The sequence below is a fragment of the Tachysurus vachellii genome, chromosome 3, assembly GCF_030014155.1.
Source record: "Tachysurus vachellii isolate PV-2020 chromosome 3, HZAU_Pvac_v1, whole genome shotgun sequence".
NCBI classification, from domain to species: domain Eukaryota; kingdom Metazoa; phylum Chordata; class Actinopteri; order Siluriformes; family Bagridae; genus Tachysurus; species Tachysurus vachellii.
This window is the reverse complement of record NC_083462.1, coordinates 18,123,862-18,150,483: the sequence shown is the minus strand read 5'-3', so window position 1 is coordinate 18,150,483 and position 26,622 is coordinate 18,123,862. Positions and strand designations below refer to the sequence as shown.

Sequence of the window (26,622 nt, the reverse complement as noted above, 5' to 3'; positions counted from 1 at the left end):
TAAAATAAGCACAATGTAAAATCACATTTAGTCAATTAAAAGCTACCCTAAAAAATTAGTTTTAAGCTGAGATTTAAAAAATGCCAAGAGATTTTGCTTGCCTTATCTCAGTTGGCAAAGAATTGCGATGTTTTGGAGCTAGTGAAGAGAAAGCTCTATCTCCCATCGATCGTAAACGAGTTGAGGGAACAGTTAAAAGACCAGTTGAAAAAGAACGAAGGTTGTGAGATGGAATATAAGGAATTAAAAGCTCAGTCAAATATTGAGGAGCCAACCCGTGTAAGGCCTTGTAGGTAAGCATCAGAATGTTAAAATCAACCCTAAACCTAACGGGAAGCCAGTGCAAGGACTCCAAAATGGGAGTAATATGATCTCTTAACTTTGTTCTAGTTAGAATTCTAGCAGCCGATTTTTGCACTAGCTGCAATTTGTTTAAGGTAGCTTTTGACACCCCACCCAACACGGAATTACAGTAACCAATACGGGAAAACACAAACGTGTTGATCGGTCTCTCAGCAACACAAAACCACAGAATTGGATGCAATCTGGCAATATTTCTGAGATGGAAGAAAGAAGTTTTAACCGTATGTTGTTGATAAACAGTGATATGTAGCTTCAGGTTAATGAGTTACCAGGCAGGGAAACTGTGACTGTGTTAAAATGGTTGGTTTTGTCCCAGGCCTGGTTGTTATTCACAGTGTTCCTGTGAGGGACAGAGGGATTTCCTGTGGCTAGCCAATCCGACGCCAGGTTCTCTGTGCGACCTTGTACAGCGAGACTAAAGCCCATTCAGTTGTTTGCATTCTCAAGATTTACTCCCTCGAGTTGAAGGTCAGAGCGAAGCAGAACCAGATGAAGTTATTCCTGGATGTCATTCTGTTTTCACACTGACAGCAGCAGCACACATTCATGTTGGATTATAATTTTTCATTTTAACTACCGCACCGTAATATACACAAAAACAATAACACATGGCTTACTTCTTCGCTGTTAGACTATTCAGACTATTTTACCACCCAGCTGGTGGGTCTGTGATGTACCAGTTAAAGATAGTCTGGGATGAATTTTGTTCCTTGAACCAGAAAGATTCAGTGTTTTCCCCCAAAATCCCCCCAAAAAGCACAATATACCCTGAATTAGTTTTATTACTGAGTACAAAAGTTTACATTACCTTAAAACAAACGTTAACAATACCAACAGTTTATGAGGATTTAGTTTGTGGTTAGAGCTTATAAAGTATAGTGAAGTATAACATCGGGTATTTATAATAATACCATACGCCGCCTTCTTAAAATCTGGGTCTTGTTACTTTTTTAAATGCCTGTTAATATGTCTAGTCATTTATTTTTAAATCTATAAATTCTATTTAATATTAATTAACCTTTTTGGAAGGAGACGCCGTCGTAATGTTTTTTAGATTTACAGAATCATTCGCTTCTATCATGAGAAGATTAGACAATTTCCAAAGCATGGATTTGTTTTAGAATCCTTTACTTTTCTCGACAGATGCTCATGACTAGAAAGTAAGTCAGAAGGTTTTAAAACATCTGGATAGAAATACCAGACCGGTTTGTCGCGAGAAATCGTTTACACACAACTTTGATTGACAGATGAGCGCTGAAGACTATATTAGAGAGGGTTGTTTTATTTGTATTTATATTTTCATTGATTATTTTTTATTCATCCAAACATTATTGTGCATCCAGACTTTTGCGTTAAACTGCATTCCTGGTTGAATTATTTTGCGACCTGTATTTATTCACTCCCATTCACCGCCATGCTGATGTATTCCAGATGTTGACTATAGCGCAACGTCATGCTTCGTGCTGGCATGTGACTGGCATCGAGTCGCAGCATTTCAGATCGCTGGTCTTGTTGATAACCACCACGAGCGAGGAACGGCAGCTGGAACGCCGTACTAATGCAGGACACGTGGAGTCTGTCAGGGGACACCACCTTGTTCCCAGAAGAGACGGATGTTGGCGCAGCTCCATCACAAATTCCACCCCTGTTCTCCAGAGAGAGGGAAATAAAAGCGCTGCAGCGAGGTCTCAGCACGAACCCTCTGCTTTCGTTGTTTTGTTTTTTTTCTTCCCTCAACATCCTCCTCTCTCTCTCTCTCTCTCTCTCTCTCTCTCTCTCTCGCTCGATCTCTCACTCTGCAGTGCCACAATTACCCATCAGCCAGTGCTGCACTCTGGGGAAGCGTCAGCACGAGTCGCCGACGATAAGCGGATCTGTCTGTCAGGAATGGAAGCAGAAGTGTGTTTGTGTGCTGCGATGTGATGTGCAGCAGCCAGATCTCAGGTGTTCAGCGCTCACCACAAAGCCATTTCTGGATGTAATGACTCACACCGATATCCTTCCTCCTACACGACCTGCTGGAGCACGACGTGTGGCCGATTCACAGCCGCACGGTTCACTCACATGCTCACCATTAACTCCTGTGCTTCTGCAGTCTGTCATCTTCAGAGTGAAATCGTGCTCCATTAAGATCGAAGATCTAATTCTATCATGTGATGACGCATCGCCGATCAGATGTCGATACCGGACCGAAACCGTGCACAACTACTCTTACTTGTAAAAACTAATACTTTAAAAATGCAAAATGACGGCATATTTCAAGCAAAGCAGACTGCGAACTGTGTGAAAATGTCAGCGGCTAGGCGAGAAAAACGTCCTCGGACCACGCTAGGTGAGTGAATGTATCGACTCTTAACCAGGACGACGAGCTTGGTTTTGACATAAACGTACTTTCTATAGTATTTTTAAAATTTTTGATTTTATAAATCAGTTAAAAAAAACAACATAATTTTATTTAACGGATTAAAAGAAAGCGATTTTAAATGAAAACAAATAATAGGCGTTCATTCAGGAAATAAGTAACAGCACTCTACAAAAGGAGTAAAGTGTTTGTGTTTGTGTGTGTGTTTGTGTGTGTGCGTGTGAGCTAGCTGAAGTGTTGCAGTGGCTAAGCTGCGTTACCGGAGTATACCGCTATGATCAGCAGACACTTTCACCGTTCCCCTGAAAACAAACAAAAATATTTACACCTGCAGTTTGGTACACATCTGTCGACCCTTGGTGATCGGACCGGTCTCGCTTTCCTCTGCAGGCTTCGGATTGTTGAAACAGATGACGAGATGAGACCATACAGTAAAAGCCGCGGGGTTACAGCGTCACTTTTAGCCAAGCTGTGGAGAACTTTTAACTCTAGACTGTCAATCGTTGCCCTCGCCAGAAAATACATACTGAAGCTTAAAACCCATCAGTTCATCTAAAACATCTAAGGAGCTTTTGTGTTTGTGTTACGTATGTTTTATGTGGGTGACCTGTACGACGTCCCAGACTGCCTGTCTGTATGGGACAGGATTCCCCAGGATGCCTGTCAGGGCAGGTACGAACAGGGGTGCGAGTCTAGAAGCGTCAGAGCGTGAGGTGTTTAAGATAAACATAAGCCTCTCTCTATCAGTATCAGTGTGGATGAGCGCTAGAGGAAAAACATGAACCGAAACTTGGTTTGAAACAGAAATAAAACCCCAGTATTGATGCATCTGTATTTCTGAGCAGAGATTAGCTGTTTGATTTGCGTCGTTGTTTACGAAAAGACAGAAACTCGGACTGACGCCAAGTTGTTCTTTTCTTCCTTCCTTTTCTTGTGCTCATCTGAAAGCCTAGCATTACATGTCGTGGTGTTTGACAGGCTTTTCTGTTAATTGCACCACAGTGTTCTCTCTCTCTCTCTCTCACTTTCTCTCGCTCTCTCTCTCTCTTTCTCCTACGCTCGTTTTTCTCGGCTATTTTTGGTCCTTTCCTCTACACACACTCACACACACACACACACACATACACACACACACCCCACTGTGTTGCTATGGGCTCTTGTCAGAGATGGCGATATCGCTGCTGTGATGAGAGGCTTGGTCCTTCTCGTGATGACGCTCCACATCCTAGTGGGCGATCGTACGCACTCCAGGGACAGACTGTTGTAGGAAAATAATCAGTGGTCAAGTGGAGCTACTGTAACCACAACGATGTGGATTATTTTCCTAAACACATCCTGGAGCTTCTTCTTCCACTCGCAGCACTGCGGGTCACAATCTTTTATCACTTTACCGAAGACTCTCAGCCGTTACTAAACTCTCACACTAGAGACTCCTTCCATAAACTTGTGAAGCATCTGCTTACAGAAATCTTCATTACACAAGTTGTGCATGTTACTTCCATCACCATAATGTATCAGAACGAGCGCATTCGTATATATAAAAAACTAATCAGCACCTTCTCCAATCAGAATGCAGAAATATTATTGTTTTTTTTTTTCCTTCAATGATCTGCTTTATACAGGTGTGGGCTTAAAAGCACTTTGACCGTTTCCTGTTCATCAAACACATCGAGAGATTTTATACACGCACGTTAAAATTAGGCAGCGAATTGACATTTAAACGCATCAGTGATCTTGACCTGCTGAGTGAAGTTAGCATTAGCACATCATGCTCATATTTATCTGCTTCACCTGGCACACGTCTCGAGGTAAGTGGGTGTCTGAGAGAACACAGGAGACAACCATGTAATCATGATGTTCCTGCCCAAAACACCTGAACAAATGTCAGGTTTTTATCACCGTCCCCCAGACAAACCAGCACTGCCCTTGAGAGCTCTCTACTAAACAGCCTTAATGCTGGATTCCGTTATAGCACCTGGTCCTCTTAGCCGACCCACCACACACACAACACTGAGTGTTTAAATCTGTAACAGACGACACAGAATGTGAGGCTGGGGAATATTCACACTCGGCACAAACCCCAGGAAGATGATCTCCACACTTTGTCTCTGCTTATTGCATCACGCTTTATCAATTTAGCCACATGGAGAAAGAGCCTTACACTTCAGATTAGAGCTCGACATTCTGCAGCTTTTTACCAAACACCATTTATTTCATCTCGTGCATAGTTAAAAAGTCAATGCTGCTGTTTTTGTGTGGCTTGGGAACCAAATTCAAAGCTTTGAAATATTTCAAATCCTGTGGATGATTTTCTGCAGCACAGTCATCCACACGGACTCTTCTGTTTCCCAGCTCGTTTATCGACTGAATTCGCAGGTGATCAGTGTTTTAATATCTAGCTTGTTATTTAGTTAATATTATAAATGTTATTGTATGGAAACACGTTTCATATCTGGTCATATTCTGTGTCATATCTAATATGACACATTAAATGACGCGATCCGATATCTGCCGATACAGAGCCGAGCTGAAGATGTTGAGGTTCTCTTTGGGAGTGACAAGATTGGACAAGATTAGGAACGAATACATCAGAGGGACAGCTCATGTTGGACGTTTGGGGGACAAAGTTAGGGAGGCCATATTAAGATGGTTTGGACATGTTCGGAGGAGGGAGAGTGAGTATATTGGACATGGACATGTTGGACATGGAGCTGCCAGGCAAGAGGCAAAGAGGAAGGCCAAAGAGGAGATATATGGATGTAATTAATGAGTATATGAAGCTAGTGGGTGCAAGTGTTGAGGATGCAGAAGATAGGGATAGGTGGAGAGAGATGATTCACTGTGGCGACCCCTGAACGGAAAAGCCGAAAGAAGTAGTTGTACAAGACCCCATGAATTTGCTAAACATTTGACAGCGGAATCAATCTAGCGTACAGCGAGGCTAAGCAAAGACATGGAGAACTACGTCTCTGATGAAGCAGTGACACCTGATAAAAGACCTCAGAGGTGGTGTCGAGACGGTTGGCCGTCCCCTGGCTACAAAAGCTTCAGGAACACATGTTTTCTCCACCATAGAGATGGGTTGGTCATCCATATGTTATCTCTGTAATCTCTTTGGCCTTGTGATGGTCAAGAGGAAATTTGTCTTCACAATCAAAAAGTATCCTCCAGTGTTTGTTTCTGCTGTGCAGCTTCTGCCTTAATTACCCGAATGAACACTTAAGGGACTGGTTTCATTGAGGGTTTAGATTTTAGGTACCACATCCAAACGGTAGCATGCAGCTCTGTTTCAGCCGCCTTCCAGAATGCTCACGTTGCTGACATTACATTTAGTTGATTTGATATTAGCCCACTATGGTGGTATCTTTTTTTTTCCCTATCCTGTGTTCAAACCAGTGGTAGATTTTCACCCATGTAACACGTTTTTCCATTCGTTCCTATGTATCTAGAATCTCTTTTCCATCACATTTTATTAAGCAATAAAGCTAGTTACCGAACATCTGCAAAACCCATAGATGTCACAGGTAGCATAATAAACAAACTCTAACAATTTCAGTTTCAGATGAAATTACTGTCTAGAATCAGTCAGATATCGAAGCTATGCTGACACACACATCCATAATTCATGGTAAACTTTATACCTGTGTCAATCCTAACATCCTGAGTGCAGTACAGCACTTCCTCCAGGCCTGAAGGTTAAACACCACGTAATGTTTTGTTAGCTGTAATTCTGGCCTCATGAAGTGCAGTAGTGATGTAAAGAAAGTGGAATATGAGAAGATCGTCAGGCCTGATGCTTTCAGTAAGTTCTTACTCACCGTCTGGGTTTAAATCATGCGGCTGTAGGATGATGGCAGGAACACCTGAGCTCAACGCCACAGCCTCTTGCATACGGTGACGCGCCAGCACATAACACCTCCCACTGCAGGTGTCCAAACCCCTGAGGTGTGAAGCCAGGGATTTATAATATCACGATTTGCAAGCCACTACAAAGAGAAGAGAGAGAGAGAGAGCAGCTGGGGAGAGTGAGACTGGCAGAGAGAGAGCAAGAGGGAGAGACTGGGAGAGAGAGACTGGGAGAGAGAGAGAGAGAGACTGGCAGAGAGGGAGAGAGAGAGACTGGCAGAGAGAGAGAGAGAGAGAGAGAGTGGCAGAGAGAGTGACTGGCAGAAAGGGAGACAGAGAGACTGGTGGTGAGAGACAGAGACTGGTGGGGAGAGACAGAGAGACTGGGAGAGAGACAGAGAGACTGGCGGTGAGAGAGAGAGAGAGAGAGAGAGAGAGAGAGAGAGAGAGAGACTGGCGGTGAGAGAGAGAGAGAGAGACTGGTGGTGAGAGAGAGAGAGACTGGTGGTGAGAGAGAGAGACTGGCGGTGAGAGAGAGAGAGAGACTTGCTAGAGAGCTTGAGACATGCAGAGAAATACACTGGGAGTAAGACAGAGAGGGAGAGACATTGACACAGAGAGACAGCTCTTCCTACCCACAGCTTAATTATTATTATTATTTTCATGTTTGTTGCCTTCAGTTTCTTGAAGACCACTTTACATCTTCAGATCAGTTCTCTCTCTCACACACACACACACACACACACACACACACACACAACAAGCCCTTGACTATTGCATATGGGTTTACGCTTTATTTCTTTCCCTCGTGCTTGTTTCATTCTCACGTTTGTAACAGTGGTGGTTGTTATCGTGTTCCTCACACCGCCTCTCACAGGTACAGCTTTCTTATTAGCTGTGCTGTGCAACCCCTGTCTGTAAAGTAAAGGGCGGATCTGTCAGTCTCCGGGCTGTAATTTGACAGCTGTGTATGACTAACTTCCAAATTTGTGTTCATCCTGAGTGTAACACCTGCAGCACGACTTCCAGATCACCTCATGATTTGTGAGAGGCGAAGAAGAGGGTGAGAAAGCTGTACTCACTGACTGTTTACTTCCAGGAATGGAAATTCCCATGACTTCATAGACTCTTAGAAGAAGAAAGTGTGGGGTTTGTATAAGGGGGTGTGTGTGTCTGTGTGTGTATTTGTCTGCCCCACACACCCTCCTTACTTTTGGGAGACTCAATGACCGGACCTTGACCTCACTTTTACACGAGCTGCTGTATCTCATATCGTAGACATGATTTACGATGCAACATTGAGTCAAATGCAGATGACACAGCACCGGTGCTCTCATGTTTCTCTAATATGTGAGTTATTTCTCTGTGTTCTTTTCTTATCCCTTTGCTTAGCCGTTGAATAAAGACTGGCTAAAATCTGTTCATTTACCCCCGATTTGAGGCGAACCCCCTGAGTTGAGTCAGGCCCCATGCCCTGCTCAGCTGGCGGTAAATGAAGTCACACTGCGGTTATGTCACTCCGTTACCCTCCTCCTCTTCCTCCTCCGTCCCTATTTTAGATTTTCTCTCCTCTCAATTTCGCTCATTAAGGTTAAACCCGCTAGCATCCTCGCTACGGCAGAAAACACTCGGCAGATGGTTGCTAAGCAACTAAGAAAACTGACATTTCAGAGCTTATCCTGAATGTGTCATGAGGGGAAATTCTCATGGCGCATTCGTGCCGCATTCCGTAGTATGTAAGCACAGTCTTTTTTAGTAGAATAAAACAGGAATTGATCTGGTTTATGAACTAAATATTTCAGGGTGAATGAATTCATTACCCCATGTTCTTAAGTCGCTGTATAACAAGCAGCAGATTCAGAGCAGAAACCCTTGTCTCATTGGCTTCCCAGGAAGGATGCTGCAAACTGAATGATGTGGACCACCAACATCCAACTAATCAAAACAAAGAGGGGTCTCTGTTTATCATCAGTCACATTGCTTATCAACTCCAATGGCTTTTGAGTCCCCAAGGCAGTGTGTCATATTTGGAGCATTGGGTGGGGAGGTACTAATGGGAGGGGTTGGTTTTATTTGTTTATAAGTTATGGTCTTTGAGCTCCTCCTGAGCATTTGAGCTTTGTATACATTCATTCAATTGTAATCTCTGCAAGGGCTTTGCTGATTACTTTCTTGTTATAATGTACATGGGGAATTTATTTCACTTTAGCCAGGCACAAGATTAGATGTAATGTTTTAGGATGTGCAGATCTGTTTTGTGCCTCGGTGCCTGGCTTCTGGCCGACGATGAACTAGAGGTGTTCCTGCTTGGCTCGAGGCCATTAATGATATCGACAGTGTAACTGAATTATGCCCCAGCTCTAAGTGCATCGTTAATTATTATAGGGGAGTGATTAAAGAATAATTAGCCTTTTTCTTACAGGCTTTGTCTTCTTGGAACTACTTTGCTGTGTAAGCCACTTGCAGCATTATTGCAAACTGTAAAGTGTGCAGTAAAGCTTAAAGTATCCATTAATGTAGTCTGTTGTTGTCTTCCTGTTGCTGTTACTTGTTAATGATGTATCACCCCATCTTTTTTTTCTTTTATATTTTATATAGAAGTTACTCTCGGAACTGATGGAGAAGGACCACTAATCGTTTTGCCGTGTTGCTATGCGGCTTGATTTCCATTAGAAAGAGACCACTGCTGTTCTTGAGCTACGTCATCTTGTGCCATCTTGGTTGTGCTTGGCCTCCTAGCTAATTGGCAGTGCATGATCTCCAGAGATTCTGAACATTCCTCAAACATGGTCCAGTGCTGAACTCTGTCTCTTGACTTCACCATGACCAGTCTGAAGCGTTCGCAGACAGAGCGCTCTGTGGGGGGCTCTGTGCCTGCCTCAGATGAGTTTTACACCCGCCGCCTGCGCTTGCCCAATGGAGGGGCGCCTCCTCCACGCAGCGAAAGCACCCACCTGTCCGGAGGCACACCTGGAGTGCCCAAGATGGGAGTCCGGGCACGGGTTGCTGACTGGCCTCCAAGGAAAGATGGTGGCGGCGGCGGCAGTAGTGGAAGTGGTGGCAGTAGCGGTAGCAGTGGGAGTGGAGGAGGTGGTGGTGGTGGTGGAGGAGGAGGAGGAGGAGCAGGAGGAAGTGGTGGTGGTGGTGTATGGCACATTACAGTGGAGACTGACTCACCATCAACTACTTCTGGAAGCACACAGAGCAACCTTTCTGCTAAGCTTGGTCACTTGATCAGCCCACAGGATTCGTCTATGCTGCGCAATATTCAGAATACACTAAAGAATAAGATTCATAGCAAGGGCAAAGACAATCGCTTCCTGTCTCCAGATGGTTACTTGGGCTCACCACGCAAGGGCATGCGTCGTATACGCCAGCGCAGCAACAGCGATATTACCATCAGTGAGTTGGACGGAGATGGCAACGAGGGTTGGTCCTTTTCTGGCTGGACACCAATGCACCGCGAGTATGGCAGTACCTCATCCATAGACAAGCATGGCGTCTCTGGAGAGAGCTTCTTTGACATGCTCAAAGCCTATCACACTGATGACCCTGATCAACGTAGCCCTGCTCCTGAAAAATTAAGCGAACTGCTAACTGTGGCTCACAAACAGACTGCCCTCGACCTTCCAGATGGGCCCCTGGGACCTCCACGCGGTAGTCCTGCAAGTCGTCTCAAGGAAAGAGAAAAGCACCTGAAGCGGCGTTCCAAGTCTGAAACCGGCGGTGAGTCCATATTCCGCAAGTTACGGAGCGTGAAGGCAGAAGGTGACTCCTCTCGTGCAGGTTCGGATGCAGAAGATGGGAAGCCTGAGGATGCAGGTCCTCCTCCAAAACCCTGGGTTTGTCAGAAAGGTTTTGCCCATTATGATGTACAGAGCATTCTGTTCGACCTGAATGAAGCAGTGCAAAATCGACAGAGTGCCTCCAAAAGGAAGAACACAACTACCGGAGCCTCTGCCGCTGCCGCTGCTTCGGCCTCCACCTCCTCCTCTCTATCATCCAACCAGAGCGGGGCCTATGGCTCCCCCTGTGGTAGTCAAGAAGAGCTTAATGCCAAGGACGGACCAGCGCTGGACCCCGGTGATGATAAAAGCAACGATCTGGTTCTCAGCTGTCCCTGCTTTCGTAACGAGATAGGGGGTGAAGGTGAGAGGAACATCAGCCCTTCGAAACAGGGCAGCATTGGCAGTGGATCGGCCAATTCTTCTAGAGACGAGGATGGGAACCGCGAGACCGCGCCAAACACCCATTTCAGTAATGCAGGGGTAGCTGTGCTGGAAGCTCACAAAGATGGAAAGAGCATACACCATGAGAGGGGAAAGAGCAACATCTTGGAACATGTGGACTTGGGTGCCTATTACTACCGAAAGTACTTCTATTTAAGAGGTGAGTATGTGGGTTTAATTATTAGTCAAGGGAACAATTATTTGTAATTCAAAGATTTTTTTCAGCACTTATTCCTGCAGGATGATCAGTAAAGTCTTTTAAACACTTAAAACCAGTCATATCTCTTAAACACAGGGGACAGGGGTGCATGTCTTCCAAAGCCAGATACGTGTAAGTCAGGGTATAAAGTGAGTCCTGAGCTTTAGAAGAGTTCGGTCAGTAATTATGCAACTCTGAGTCAGTGGGGTGAAGTGAATTTCTGGCAAAAGATAGAAACAAAAGTCAGAAACAAAGAAATTTAGATGCATAGCAATGTTAAAAATTTTACAGGTCCGAATGCAAGTTTAAAAATTACACACTGCCCTTTTACATAAAAGTACCATAGATGCCATAAATTCTTGTGTAGACGTCTCAGACGTGATTAAGTGCTGCCAGGGAAGTGAACCGTTTAGTGAAGTTCAGATGTTTTCCATCATTCTCACATAAGGGCATCGCTGGGTCTGTAATCTTTACCATCTACGAAGTTACAGCAATCTGTCGCATTGATTCACTAAAAAAAAGTTTTTGTATTAGTGCTGCGGTTTATTCAGATAAAAGGCTGTTACATAACCCCAGAGCAGTCATGCGAACAGGATAACATGACATTGTTTAAACTATTCTACATCACAATAGAAAAGACAGATGGCGTGTCAGATTTATTCATAAATTATAAAGCGGGAGCCGTCGTCATACTTCATACCGCGGATATCGATCCCAGGAGACGAATCGCTTACACACAACCTCCTGCATCGGTGAATCGATTGTAACTTGTGCTTAGAGTGAAAATCTGCAGTGATTTATCTGAGCTAAAGATTGCAAAAATTGTAAATAATTTAAGTAAAATGTAATATATGAGAACGATGTGTACGGTGTTACAGAATGCCTCTTGCGTTTTGCCTTCCCCTGATTATAGAGCACTGGAACTATTTGGGAGTGGACGAGACGCTCGGGCCGGTCGCCGTGAGTCTCCGGCGAGAGAAGCTGGATGATCACAAAGAGCACGGGCCACAGTACAATTACAGGGTCATCTTTAGAACCAGTGAGGTGAGCGCTCACAATACACACTTTTTCTTTATTTTTGTTTATATATAATTTTTTTTATTTTTTTTGTATAGCATTTATTGTTATATGTACCAAGCATATCTATGACCACATGTCTCTGTGTTTGGACATCGGACAGTGTTTAAAGAATATTTTTGTCCAAACAACTCATGTATAAATATTTGAGTGCCAGCTAGGGTTGCAAAGGGGCGGAAAGTTTCCAGTAAATTTCCGGAAACTTTCCACAGGGACTTAATCTGGGGAAATTTGGAAATATTCCAAATTGGAAATTTTATGGGAATTTACAGGAATTTATGGGAATTATTTGGAAATATAGGGAAATGTATATAAATTATATCATATACAAACATAAACATTTTGTTTGGTCATAAGCAGACATTCATGCAAGGTAATAGTTCATTAATAGTTAATTAAAAATGATGTCTTGACTGATTTAATTGTAAGTAGAACTTTAATTGATTCGTTCATTGAGTAAAACAAAAGCATAATAAGCATTATTATGCTTGTAATATACATAATAAACTTAATAATTGTAATAAACATATTTTCCTCCAAATATGTTGCATCCCCCACCCTCCCCTTCTAAAAAAAAAAAAAAGTCCCAATCAAAATGTAAAATGAAGCATTTTTTCTCAAGCTTATTAGGTCTCTGGCCTCGATGGCCCTCCAGTAAGCTGTGTGCAATTGACCGAGGAAAGCACGGTACAAATTCAACTTAAATGGCATTAAATCTTGTCATTTTTTAACTACATTTAAGTTTCTTGTTTTAGGCAACTCTGCATTTTTTTTTTTTTTTTTTTAAATTCCCAGTTTATTTCCATATATTCCCGTTAATTCCTATGGAAAGTTTCTAGCCTTGAAAATTCCCGGAATTTTGCAACCCTAGTGCCAGCCCAGTAGAACGTCACACTGTGTTTTAAACTGAAATATACATTTTCAGTGCAGTTTGTAGCCCATGGAAATTTTTACATTCATCCAATCTGTAGGAAAAATTTTCATTGACGCAAAACCCAATTGTGCTCTGGAGACCAAAAGCCAGAGCACAAACCCTTATTTACTTATTTATTTATTTATTTATTTAAATAAACAAACCACTATGGCTCCTCGGCTTACGCGTAACTGCTTTCGAGCAGGCGGCAGTGATGATGAGAATTCAGCTCTGACGCCCACCACCGTCTTATATAACGCTCTCAGAAGCGCAGCTAACCGGCTGCCAAAGCTCAGCGCTCATCACGCTCGCGCCCTGACTGGCCCCCTTTAATCACTCTGAGATCTGGACAGCTGCTCTAGATCAGGTCCTCGCAATCAAAAATAAAAGAGGAAAAGGCAGAGCTCTCAGACTCCTGATGGAGACGTCGCACTCCGCTCTCATTCGTAGAAGCTGCTTGTGATTCAGATGCACTCTGATGAAGCTTAATAGCTTTGATCCCGCTGTGACTCACAGCCCCGTGCGTTACCTTTTTAGCGCTGCTATTTCCAGATACACAGGTAGGTAGGAGGTTTTATTTATTTATTTTTTTAAAAGAAATATTTCCAGCATTTTAATGGAAATTTTGTAACATTTTAAACCAAGATAATCTATGTACAAGACGACGTTAATGCACAGGAAAGGTGCGACATGGCCTGGGAAAACGTTTACACCTTTATGATCGTTAAAAAGACCAGGATCTGTAGAGATGCAGCTTGGAAACGTTCCAGAGAGCTCCTAATAAATAATAAGCTAAATAGCAAACATAATACACGGTGGTTGTTATGAGCTTGAGTTCAGGCATCAGTGTTGATGTGCACTGAAGTCAAGTCAAAAAGCTTTTATCATTTCCTCCGTATCCAGCTGGTTCAGTACACAGTGAAATGAAACAGTGCTCCTCCAAGGCCCTGGTGCTACATAAATATATAACAGAACTAAGTACACTAACAGTTCTACAGAAAGCAAGTCTTTCCACTACAAAAGCAATAATGGCGTACTTTTTTTTTTCTTCTTCTACCAAACCTGTGTATGATGCAAGCTCAGCCAGAGCATGTGGGCAGAGTCAGAAATAAAGCAGCTAGAAACCTTCCCCCAGATTCTTCATGATTTGACTCGTGTCTTGCTTTAATACTAATAGTTTTAACATTAAATATAACAAGAAATTGATTTTATTTCACAGTATTTATTTATTTTTTTAAACGTATATTTTGCTATTTAGCTTGATTTTACATCCTCATCCCACCTTGTGAGCCAAGTGTAATCCACCATAGCCTGGTTTTGGGTTTGTAAAAGCATGAATGCTTGTGCAAACTAAAAGTTTTGGCACCCATTGCTCTGTTTTGAGAGTGCAGGCAGCTATTAGGTATATAAGTTTACTCCTCTTTATTTTCATTACATGTTAAATTATTGTCCTCCGCTAAAGCAAATGTGTCTCATGCTTCAGCTTGCTGTATGGGACAAAATGCAGCAGCGTTCGATATCATTCTGAATTGTGTTTTGACTTCTAGAAGTGTTACATGTTGGCCAGAAAAACTCTAGTTATGTGATAGTCAGGACACAGACATGAAGACATGATAAAAAATGGCACTCAAGCAAAACACAAATTTACATGAGCAGATTCCACCGATCATGAGCGGTTAACCACTTAAATGTTTGTGTTTTTTTCACATCCCAGCTGATGACTCTGCGAGGCTCCATTTTGGAGGATGCTGTTCCATCCACGTCTAAGCACGGTTTGGCTCGAGGCCTGCCCTTAAAGGAGGTTCTGGAATACCTGGTCCCTGAACTGAACACTCACTGCCTCCGTCTCGCCCTCAACACGCCCAAAGTCACTGAGCAGCTGATGAAACTGGATGAACAAGGGGTAACCGGTGCAGACACACACTACACACTAATTAACGTTACTAACAGCAAGCTAATTAACGTTAATGAGCACTCTGATACAGTAAAGATGCCGATGGTGGAGCTGCTCTGCTCTCATGCTATATGTGTGTTTCTGTGCAGCTGAGCTTCCAGCTGAAGGTAGGGGTGATGTACTGCCTGGCTGGCCAGAGCAGTGAGGAGGAGATGTACAACAACGAGTCGGCCGGTCCTGCGTTGGAGGAGTTCCTGCAGCTGCTCGGAGAACGCGTGCGCCTCAAAGGATTCAGCAAGTACCGCGCTCAGCTCGACACTAAGAGTGAGTCTGATGCTTCATGATGCTACTCTTAGCACCCGGAAGTTTATCATTTTACTCTAACAGCTCATCCTGTGGTATCTGATAAGACACAAATCATGTCAGCGATTAGACAGTGGTTCTTAAAATTAAAATCAGATTGCACTTTTTTTATTTTTACTTCTTTGGCTCTGTTTAGTCTTTCTCTTTAACGTATATATCCAATAATATTAACCGACCTCATTAACCCGAGTTCAGAGTCGCATCTCCTTTCAGACGAAGCTGAAAATTAGAATTTGTACCCAATTTCTCGTTCAATTCCCTGCTCTTCCTTCTGCCAGTTCCTTCATCCTTGTGTTGCTCTCGCTAAGCCGACGCTGGCTGTTCGGCTCGAAAAATTGGGACCGTCGGATGTTCGTAAAGCCCCCTGCTGATTACGAGATCATGTTTCTGTAAAACGAGGGATTGTAAGAATCCCAACACGCAGTTGTTGCTGTAGTTCAGTACTTGCAGTGAGATAACACAAGATCTGAAGGTAACGCAGACGCCGCGCTTCAGTCAAAGTTCTGTAAAAGCTATAAAGAAGCTTCTGATACTGTTCTATATAATTACTTGTTTATTTGCTGGCATATATGCTCATTCATACTGGTATGTATTTCATCAAAAGACTAATAAGATGTTTATTATCGTCGCCGCTAACACACTATACGGTCTGATGTCTACGGACGCCTGACCATCACACCCATATGTGCTTCTGTATAACATTAACGTAGTCACTATCAGTGTTTACGACTCAACAGCTCAGCTTAAGCAGCCCGTTTGACACCTTATATAGTTTTAAAGGAGGAGTTTAACTGATGTGAAGCTGGATCATTAAGTATATAAGGTGTGTGAAGGCTGTACCTGTGTTAGATTAACACTTATGTCCTGTCACAAGCATCGCTCCTTAAATCATCCCACAGCAGTTTAGTATTGCTCAGAATTCTTCTGCACTTTGGATTTCATTTAATTTTGGTTTCGTTAGAAGAAAAGACTTCCAGACTAAACTCTTTAGATGCATGCACGCACGGTTCTTTTAAGAAAAAAAAATTTTAGAAAATAAATGACTGCTGCGACTGATTCATGATGAATGAAAACTAATACAAGGTCATTTTAAAAGTTTTTGCAAACTAGGAATATGTGCTATTTAGAACCTGCTGATGAATCTCCTCCGAATAGCCTTTATTTCACTTCAGTTCAGTTTATTTGACACTGAACAGAAGAGATTTTCATTGCGACCTTATTGCTGTCATTCGAGTTTGATATTAAAGCTGGGGTCTCCGTTTAAGAAATTCTTCAGAAAACTGAGTCGGGACCACAAACAAAACAAAAATCAAAACAAATGTGTAGCCAATGAGCAGAAAGGGGCGTGTCTTGTCAGTATGGGCAGAGAGAGTGTTCAGTGCGCATGTGTGACATTAGCAGAAAGCGGTTTTAACATTTACATGGAGGATAAAAACAAAGAAAGAAAGCGAAGAAAGACTTACGATAAGACAAGAAGTAGGACCGTGTTAATATAGGATCAGCTTTCCAGCGCTGGAGAGAACTGAAGGAGCGGGAAGTTGGCCGCATATTCACAGATTGGAGTTTCCCGAGTCAATAACTCCTGAGTTAAACGCTGTTACTACACAAATAACACCTCTTTTCTATCGTAGTAATGTAGAGAGGCAGCTACAACCGCGTTTTGTGTAGTAACAGCGTTTAGCTCAGGAGTTATTGACTCGGGAAACTCCAATCTGTGAATATGAGACCAACTTTACTTAAGACGCTGAGGCGCTTTTTTCCTTCTCGATAGGTGAGTAATGTTGGTTTTGCTTTGTTTCACAGAACTAATATATGCCGTCCTTTGCATGATTATGCTTGTGTGTCAGTTTTGCTTGTGTGCTTATCTGCAATCGTATTGTTCTTCCCTTCAGCTATGATAAAAGCCCTATTCGGACGGGATTAGTTTTACGTGGGGACGTGGAGTAATGCAATTTTACCTCAGGACGTCTGTAATATTAATTGGCCAATTTGCATGGGATAAGACATCTCAGTAAAACTAGCAGAAGTGGGAGGGGTAACTCGCTTTACGCACCTTTTTACAGAAGGTAAAAGTCGCCGTAATCTTTACTGACATGGTTCGTAATGATTACCAAGATGGCACATTTGGACGGGACTAAAATCACCGAGAAGCTCTGGTAATAATTACTTTACCTCCACGTAAAACTAATCCCGTCCAAATAGGGCTAAAGTTGTCAAAGTTCCATTAGTTGCCTGGGTTACGTATGTATGTGTGGGCGGAGTTATCAATACAGGGGTGGGACCCATTTGGGTTAGGTGCGTGTTTGTTTTGGTGATTTCAAATGTCAACATTGGCTTTCCAACAACGGAGACCCCACCTTTAATAACTCCGATAGCTCTGAATCCGTTTGCTAAGCTGTAACGGTAAATCCCATGTGTCTTGTCTTACAGCTGACTCGACCGGTACTCACTCCTTATACACCACTTATAAAGACTATGAAATCATGTTCCACGTGTCCACCATGCTGCCTTACACGCCCAACAACAAGCAGCAGGTAAGTCAGGAGCCCGGTGTTAAAAAAAGCTCTACAGGTATCCCGGGTGTCTGAACTCACGTCTGTGCTTCGTCACCTGCAGCTGCTCAGGAAACGGCACATCGGGAACGACATCGTCACCATCGTGTTCCAGGAGCCCGGAGCCAAGGCCTTCAGCCCCAAGAACATCCGCTCGCACTTCCAGCACGTGTTTGTGGTGGTGCAGGTGCACAACCCGTGCTCGGAGAACACCTGCTACAGGTGAGCACTTGTTCAGCACTCGTTCACACACACTGATTTCTGCTTGAGATCTGTATAAACAGTAGCTAATGATACTTGTGGTTGGGGCTGTGAGCTCTGCTAACCAATGATCTCCAAGCCACGAGTACAATACCCTCTTCCTTGCTTTTAGTTGAGTACAGAACTCTTCTTCGTCATGAGAGGGAGGGTACTATACTCCCTACTAAGTTGAGGAACCGAGTACCAGTATTGTCAGTTAGTCCTTTTGTAGTAAATGCCATTTTTTAGACTGTATGTTATATGTTTTTAGTTTTTGCTAGACCTCAGTGTCTAGAGTTCACTGAAACTAATCTTGGTGGAGGTTTGTAATCCAAGCCAAAGGAATTCCTCCTTCCACTCATCTCGGTATGCCTCTATTCCATGAGCCCGTGGTTTCGCCTCACCCTAATGGATCTTGTCGAACAAATAGTCGATATTTTGTTGGCATGTTTTCCTTAGTGAATCATGATATCGCAAAGACAAGAGCATCAACTGTCTCTCCGTGATCGTAGTGTAGTTAGTAGTAGCTGTCACGTACACGTGCCTGATTGGTTCCCTCTGGAACGGGAGCCAATCAGCATCGCTGTAACCGGCAGGTGTGATTATTGTCTTTGTTTAACTTCGCCACGATTCGGGTCTTTCCATCGCTTTGGGATTTCTGAATAAATGCACTGGGAATTTTGCTGCGTATTTTGACTAGATTTCCAACTCGGGAAGCGTATTTTACGCAAATACGCACTTTATCTAAACCCCTGGACACGTGTACATAATGTGTGCTGGTTTGTTTGTCAGAACATTACATTTTGCTTGCCATAACACACCAGAAGAATTATTTTCTGATCATCGTTGGGTGCCTGTGAGCTTTTTTTTTTTAAAGCCGTGATGTCTTATGTTATGTGTTTGTGTCTTTCTTAGAGCTCAGAACTTGAAAGTTTTTTTTCGTCAGACATTTCATATTTATTTACTAGTTAATTTGGTGTTTCAAATCGGAGACTGAGACGGTTCCACTTGGACGCTCTCAGATCCGAACGTGATTGATTGAGTACTTTTGCACAAAAACAATCAAACATCACACCAATTAGAGAAAGGAACAAAGTTAGTCCAAGCGCTTGTTCCACGCTGTTAATGCAGTCGCTGTTCTGTCCTGTTTTTGTCCTGTGATTCCCGGGTGCGTATACTTATGGGTTATGTAAAACTCCCTCAGATGTGCAGGTGCTGTTTTAGAGCACAGCATGTTTATTTATAAGAAGGTCGCGGTCAGTCCTTTTTGTGTATGTTCCAGGTTTCAGACTTCTGCTCAGAGTGTGTTATTTCCCATGACTGTTCTACAGCAGACTCCCTCCATTTCATTTGTGTGTCTGTGTGTGTCTGTGTGTGTCTGTGTGTGTCTGTGTGTGTCTGTGTGTGTCTGTGTGTGTCTGTGTGTGTCTGTGTGTGTCTGTCTGTGTGTCTGTGTGTGTGTGTCTGTGTGTGTGTGTCTGTGTGTGTGTGTCTGTGTGTGTGTGTGTCTGTGTGTGTGTCTGTCTGTGTGTGTGTGTCTGTGTGTGTGTGTCTGTGTGTGTGTGTGTGTGTGTGTCTGTCTGTGTGTGTCTGTCTGTGTGTGTGTCTGTCTGTGTGTGTGTCTGTCTGTGTGTGTGTCTGTCTGTGTGTGTGTCTGTCTGTGTGTGTGTCTGTCTGTGTGTGTGTCTGTCTGTGTGTGTGTGTCTATGTGTGTGTGTCTGTGTGTGTGTCTGTGTGTGTGTCTGTGTGTGTCTGTGCTACATGAAACGCTGTTTAATTATGTTCTCTTTATGGGGTGATGGCATGAAGCCAATCTCAGTGACCGGGACGTGATGGAGCTCTCTGTTATTTGTCAGAATAACTCTGTGTTTGAGAGAATATGAATTATAGAGTACAGAATGTCTGAAGCAAGGAAGATGGATGACACACATCAGACCTTTTCTGTCTTTTCACTCTCTGCTTTTCTTTGTGTGCGCGTGTGTGTGCGGTGGCATTCGCAGCGAGGGGACTCAGAGTGCGGTGACGGCTTTGGGAATTACAGAGATGTCCACACTGTAAAGAGGATTAAGGAAATTAACAGTTTGATATATGGATAGAAATAGACAGACTGGAGGGGATGGAGACGGACATACTGACCAGGACAGACTGACAGACATTTCAGCAAACATGGCCAGATGTTTTAAAACAAACAGAGGTGGATGTAGACGTGCGGCTGGAGACAGACGTAGATGAACTGACTGGGACGGACCTCTGTTCAGTAATGCAGACAGACAGACGGACATGTAGAGACAGATTGAGACGGATGCACGTGGACGTAGACGTACTGAAAGGGACACAGAATGGTAGACAGATGTGTACGGCGATGGATGCAGGTAGATCGGGACGAGAGGGATGTAACGTAGACAGTCAGACAGAAGCAGACTAGGATGGACGTACAGAATCAGGCTGTTTGTCAGACGCCCCTCATCCTGATCCACTTGGATTTATCTACTTTAAACAGTTAAGGGCCTTGTTCAAGGGTGGCAACAGTGGCAGCTTTGTGGTCCTGGTGAGAGAGTGGTGTACTATCGAGCAGGGTGTTTACCTCAGTCCTGTTTTCCTTCACATACTTGACTCCATTTCTGAAATTAGGAATTGTCCGGACAGCGAAACACAGACGGATAGAGACACGGTGAAGGAGAGAATTGCTTGTCCTCTCTATAAAAGTCTCTCTGTTACACAATCAACAGCATGTTTTTGTTGCACAGTGCTTAATGCTTTGTGTTCTCATCATCAGTCTCTGCTGCACTATTGTAACTCTGTGACTCGAACACAGCAATAGTAGGTGTTTATTGCAGCAGTTAATACACTTTATGTGCAAACCTGCTGTTTTAAGGCCCGTCATAAGACACTCCGACGCTCCTCGATCATCGCAGCTTAAACCTTCATCGGCTTTTAATCAAAGCCAGATGGAAACCTGTTAAAGGAGGAAAGTAAACTTTTAGGTTGTTAGGAAATCCGACGCTCCGTGACAGACCGTCATCGACTTACCTGCTTTGTTCTTTTTTCAGCGTGTGAACTTTCTGCACACACTCACTCATACACGTACACACTTTTTAAGCAGGGCTCTGTGTGGGCTAAAGCAGCCCACATGCTGTGTATTAATAGTGCACGTATGTAATCCAGTGAGCCTCACTGTACCTAAGCTATAGGGGTCAGGCAGGAACAATAAAGCAGCCCGATCACTGTGAGTCACTGGCCTTTCAGTCGACTTGGCAGCCCAGGAGTGGATTTTATTTGTGTGGAACGTGTGCTGTGTTTAACTTGACCTTCAGAGCGCGGGTGGTGACTCCTTCTTTACGCCTAAACACTTTCGGACATTGTGTTCGCGTTCCGGACTCTTGTTGGAAATCAAACGTTTTTAACCTCTGATCAATAATCTGCTCGACTCGACGATCCAATAAACATCAAACGGGTTATCTGCGTTTTTCAGAGCTCATCGCAGGCTTCATATAACACGGTTTGTGTTTATGATTGTCAGTCGACGCAATGTACAAGATTTCATTTGAGTTCACGTTAAACGATAGTAACTGCAAAACCGTGATCGAAGAAAATCCACAAAAGTGAGCTTGATGTTTATGACAAATAATTTAAAAAACGATGGAACGACGTACATTAACATGATACAAAATACCGGTTCAAAGGTTTGCACCCCTCTTTATATGTGATAGAAACTTTCTATAACGCGTATGTAACTTTAGAAGCTCTGATTAATGTCACGCTTTCTTCAGATCAGCTTCAGAGGTCATATAAATAAGGGTACATGCCAAAGTCTTTACTTACTTTTATACGACTGCAGTTTACCAAATTAGATTTAAATTCAGTAAAGAATGGCACATTGTAGTTGTGTTTAATCTCCTGGAAACTTCCTCTTCTCACTTATGCTACTGCAGCTATATAAAATAGTTCCCTCAGCAGCATCTCTGACTTTCTGAGTTAATAAGACCAAAAAAAAACCCATCACACGTTGTTCCTGACCTGCTACAGAGCGTAAACTCCTCCGTCCTGAAGACGGCTGAGAAGTTACAGCTTCGGTGCAGCTGAATCGGCTGGAGACTGATGATGGAAATATTAAACAAACAGCTTCTTACAAGTCACTTCACCCATCAGACTCACAAGTCCCTGTGAGTGAGTGAGCTGTTGCTATAGAAACCATAAGGCATTAGCACGAACGCGCTAATATAAACACATTTTCCATCCGCACCAATCGCAAGCCAGAGTTCAACATGCTGGTATAAAGAGCTACAGTTTTAATGTTTTATTGGGGCTTTCAATCCACAGGAACATACTGTTAACATTGTGTATCAGGGTAAGTATCGTGTGTGTGTGTGTGTGCTGGTCTCTGTATATATCCTGTTTCTAATCTGTGCTTTACCTCCTTTTTCCTTCTTTCCTGCCTCCATCATTGTGCGAACGCAGAGAGCTTTACTCGAGCTCCGCCTGGCCGACCGCTCGCGAGTTCCATGCATACCAGACAGAACAGGAAGCTTTAGATGTCCATTCCAGAGGCTTAATGAAAGGAAAAGAAGAAGGGTGGGTGGGGGTGGGGTGGAGGGAAAGAAGGAGAGAGCTGCTGGAGTGGGAGGATTTTCACAGACAGAACACAAAATACCAAAGAATCGGCCAGAGATGTGTTTTTTTCTTCTGCGTTGTTGGCCGAGCCTGTCGGAGATTACTCCCACAAAATGTCCCTCGTGGAACAAGTGCAGTCCAAGAGGCAGTGCTTTCTTTCTCCAACAGTTTCCGAGTAAAAACGCAGAAATTCTTTCCATCGGGTATCGTTTACACGGGTCAGGCCTCGTCTTTCGATCACAGGCTCATCTAATTAGAAACTGCTCCGAACTGAAGCTGTTTATTTTTTATGAAGTTTTAAGCCGGAACTCCAGAGAGGTGGGAACGTTATTACTTCCATTATTTATTCCAGACAGCGATGATAATTTCCGCTGCTCAGGGAAAACTTTGACTCATCCATAAACATGAAACCCTTCAGCAATGTTTCAGAGATTCAGCAATTACCTTGTTCAGCTTTACACCCGTTATCTTGTTTTTATTGTATATTTGATTGTTTAAAATTCCTTTGCCCACTCATCTTTTGTTCTCTGCATTCAAATCTTTATTTCTTGCAGCGTTGCCGTGGCCCGTTCCAGAGATGTCCCTGCTTTCGGGCCGCCCATCCCAGAGGATATGATGTTCCCCAAATCCTCAGTCTTCCGGGACTTCCTGTTGACCAAGGTGATCAACGCAGAGAACGCCGCGCACAAGTCGGACAAGTTCCGCGCCATGGCGACGCGTACGCGCCACGAGTACCTGAGGGACCTGGCTGAGCGCCACGTCACCAGCACACCCATCGACCCCTCAGGCAAGTTTCCCTTCATCTCTCTGGCGCACAAGCGCAAGGAGAAAAGCCGGCCGTACACCGGGGCCGAGCTACGAAGCCCAGGGTCCATCAGCTGGGCTGTGTACGCAGAGGACCACGGCGCCGGAGGAGAACTCGAAGCCCTGCTCGCAATCTCCAACGACTTCCTCATCTTGGTGGATCCAGAAGCCAAGGCAGTGGTGTTCAACTGCGCCGTACGTGATGTCATCAGCTGGACGCTGGGAAGCCCCGCCTCCATGAAGATCTTCTACGAGCGAGGAGAGAACATCTCGCTACGCTCGGTCAACAACAACACGGAGGACTTCAGGGAGGTCATTAAACGCCTAGAGGTGAGAGACTCGGCTGTGACGTATCTGTGTTTGTACAGAATGCAGTAAGCTGGGACACAGTGGGACGTGTGAAAGTTCTCCTAACAACAGCTTTTGCACTCGCAGAACTTTACACGACGATGCGCTTGAAATGAAAATTGAGACCTAAATCATATTCTGTTAAATCAGATCTATTAATGTCACACACTCAGAATGATTGTTGTAATTATGCTGTTCTGATGGCTGAAAAAGAATAATCTAAAGCCAAAGTATTCCAATCTTAAATATATATTTACACACACACACACACACACACACACACACATAATACCATATGTAACACCTAAACAAGATTTTTCACAGAATTAGGTGAGATTTTTGGTAAGTGACTGATATTGTGAGATGGATATAAAGTCCAGGACAGTGTGCAGCACTACAGAACGGTGCGTGTTGATTCGGCGAGATGACTCTTTATATATACCCGCCGTCACAGCGAGGTGAGTGTTCGTTTGCTGTACTTCATTAAGAGTCCTTTGTGTTCACATTAATGAGGACTCGGTCCTCATGCAGAAATGTGCGGAGGTTGGAATGTACTTTTGTTTTGGCCACCTGCCTGTGATGTCACTCTGTGAGTGCAGGAGCTGTTGCCATGGGAACCGGTCTGCGAACCGAATCTTGTGCTCTCCACACGCTGAGAAATCTCAGCGCTAATCTGCCGAGGGTTAGAACAGAGAGAGCTCACGGACACACCGAACTCTTTATACACACAGGGAGAAAAACCCAGAGACAACCGGACTGTCAATCGTTACCTTATTTACATACTAACGTCTGATCACATGCTAAAGATAACGGGAGAAATGACACCTAAAATCTATACAGAGTTAATAAATAATCTGAATTAAAAACCCAATATGAAATCATCACCATGAAAATTTTACATTTCTTGATTAATTAGAGAGAAAAAAAAGAGAATGCATTAAATATTAGGAAACTTTTTATTGTAATGTCTGAGAAATTAAATATCTACTGTTGTTATTTTTAAGAATCTCTAACGTTAATATGAAATCAGAAATAATAATGAAATTTAATCACGTCAGAAAAGCGTTTCGTAGCATCATTTATCACGACGTCGATGACCGCTCCATACCGAGGCCTCCGATATTAACTGATTCTTTCATTCGCTCATTTCACTCGTTTGTTGTTGTTGTTGTTGTATAATAATAACTAATTAGACTGAATGGTAACTGAATGTTTCTTTACATTTCTATAAAATTACTTTTGTTATCTAAAATTGAACATTACGAATTATATCTTTAGACTGTATCGGAATCATCGTGAGCAGGTCGGATCAGATATCAAACATTAAGCCGTTTATTCGATCGGTGCTCGGCAGCTTCGGGTTCTGTTTATCTGCTCAAAACAACCTCAAACGATGGCTTAGTTTATTTCTCCAAAAAGAGTAAAGACTCTAGCGTTTAGCAACAATGCTTTTTTAATATAGTTTTAGCTTTATATTATTATATTATTTTATAATCTAATATTATTTATTATATTATATAGTTTTTAAAAACAACTTTTTTAATATAGTTTTAGCCTTGATTATTTATTTATTTATTTATTTATTTATTTTTTGAACATAATACATTTTCTTCCACATTGATAAAAACACCACCAAATGTACAGTATTTATATTTTATCTTGTTATTCTTGTTTTTATATTTTTATTTCTTTCTGTTCTTTCTTTCTATTAGTTTTTTTCAGTATAAATGCTGGTGAACGTGTGCGCACGAGGTTCTCTGCATCGTTAATATGATACGATTGCTGGTGATATTTCTGCTCCTTCAGTATCTAACCAAAGGCTGCGAGACGTCTGAGATGACTCTGCGTAGGAACGGACTGGGCCAGCTTGGATTCCATGTCAACTACGAGGGCATCGTGGCCGAGGTGGAGCCGTACGGTTACGCCTGGCAGGCCGGACTGCGGCAGGGCAGCCGCTTGGTGGAGATCTGCAAGGTCGCCGTGGCAACGCTCTCGCATGAGCAGATGATCGATCTTCTGCGCACCTCAGTCACCGTGAAGGTGGTCATCATACCGCCGCACGAGGACGGCACGCCACGCAGGTACACACGAAGACCAGACGTGTTCCATCACCGTAAACTGTCAGTTTTTCTTTTCTGTGACATTCTGCATTCTTGTTATTTTTATTTATTTATTTGAAAATTAAGGGTTGATTTTTTTCTGTTCAATCAAATTTTTTTAATAATAACAATTTACTTGTTCTTTAAGCTTTCTCCTTCTTTTCTTTTTTCTGTTTTTTATTATTCTTTTGTATTAGTGTTATTACTTTATTCAGTATCTCAGTCTTAATTTATTCATATCTGAATTTCTGCACTTAAGCAACAGTAGTAAATTGTTCTGAGATAGAACTGTGTGTGCGTGTGCGTGCACAGGGGCTGTTCGGAGCTGTACCGCATGCCAGTGGCTGAGTATAAGGGAAGCAGTGAGAGCGGTTCGTATGAATACAAGTTCCCGTTCCGCACCAACAACAACAAGTGGCAGCGCACGTCCTCCAGCCCACAGCAGTCGCTCTCTGCCTCGCCTCAGAGCCACACCGGGACCCCCAACCGAGCCGTCAGCCTGGGGGCCAGCATGGGCAAGACGCTGTCGGCCGAGAGACCGGAGAGGGCCACAGCCATCCCACGCAGCGTCTCCAGCGACGGCCGTCCTCTCGACTCTAAGAGGTCTGTTTCAGGAAAACTCCATGCTGGGTGCCAGATTGTCCTTCCTCCTTTAAATGTTTTTCTTTATTTCTTTTTTGTTGCGTCACCTTTGACGTATCCCTCGTTTGTCTCTTCTCCTC

The 26,622-nt window shown here is 43.3% G+C and overlaps 1 protein-coding gene across 5 annotated transcripts in view; it reads left to right on the top strand.

The window, feature by feature from the left end:
• Positions 1–26,622, top strand: part of sipa1l1 (signal-induced proliferation-associated 1 like 1) — a 73,430-nt gene that overhangs the window by 31,930 nt on the left and 14,878 nt on the right. For all 5 annotated transcript variants that reach the window (XM_060866100.1, XM_060866103.1, XM_060866102.1 and 2 more), the window contains 9 exons: positions 9,170–10,960; positions 11,913–12,043; positions 14,704–14,892; positions 15,033–15,207; positions 17,677–17,780; positions 17,863–18,020; positions 23,204–23,783; positions 25,608–25,882; positions 26,213–26,503. In XM_060866100.1, coding sequence (XP_060722083.1) covers positions 9,394–10,960; positions 11,913–12,043; positions 14,704–14,892; positions 15,033–15,207; positions 17,677–17,780; positions 17,863–18,020; positions 23,204–23,783; positions 25,608–25,882; positions 26,213–26,503 — 3,470 coding nt within the window. In that variant the 5' untranslated portion in view covers positions 9,170–9,393. The remainder of the gene's footprint in view (positions 1–9,169; positions 10,961–11,912; positions 12,044–14,703; positions 14,893–15,032; positions 15,208–17,676; positions 17,781–17,862; positions 18,021–23,203; positions 23,784–25,607; positions 25,883–26,212; positions 26,504–26,622) is intronic.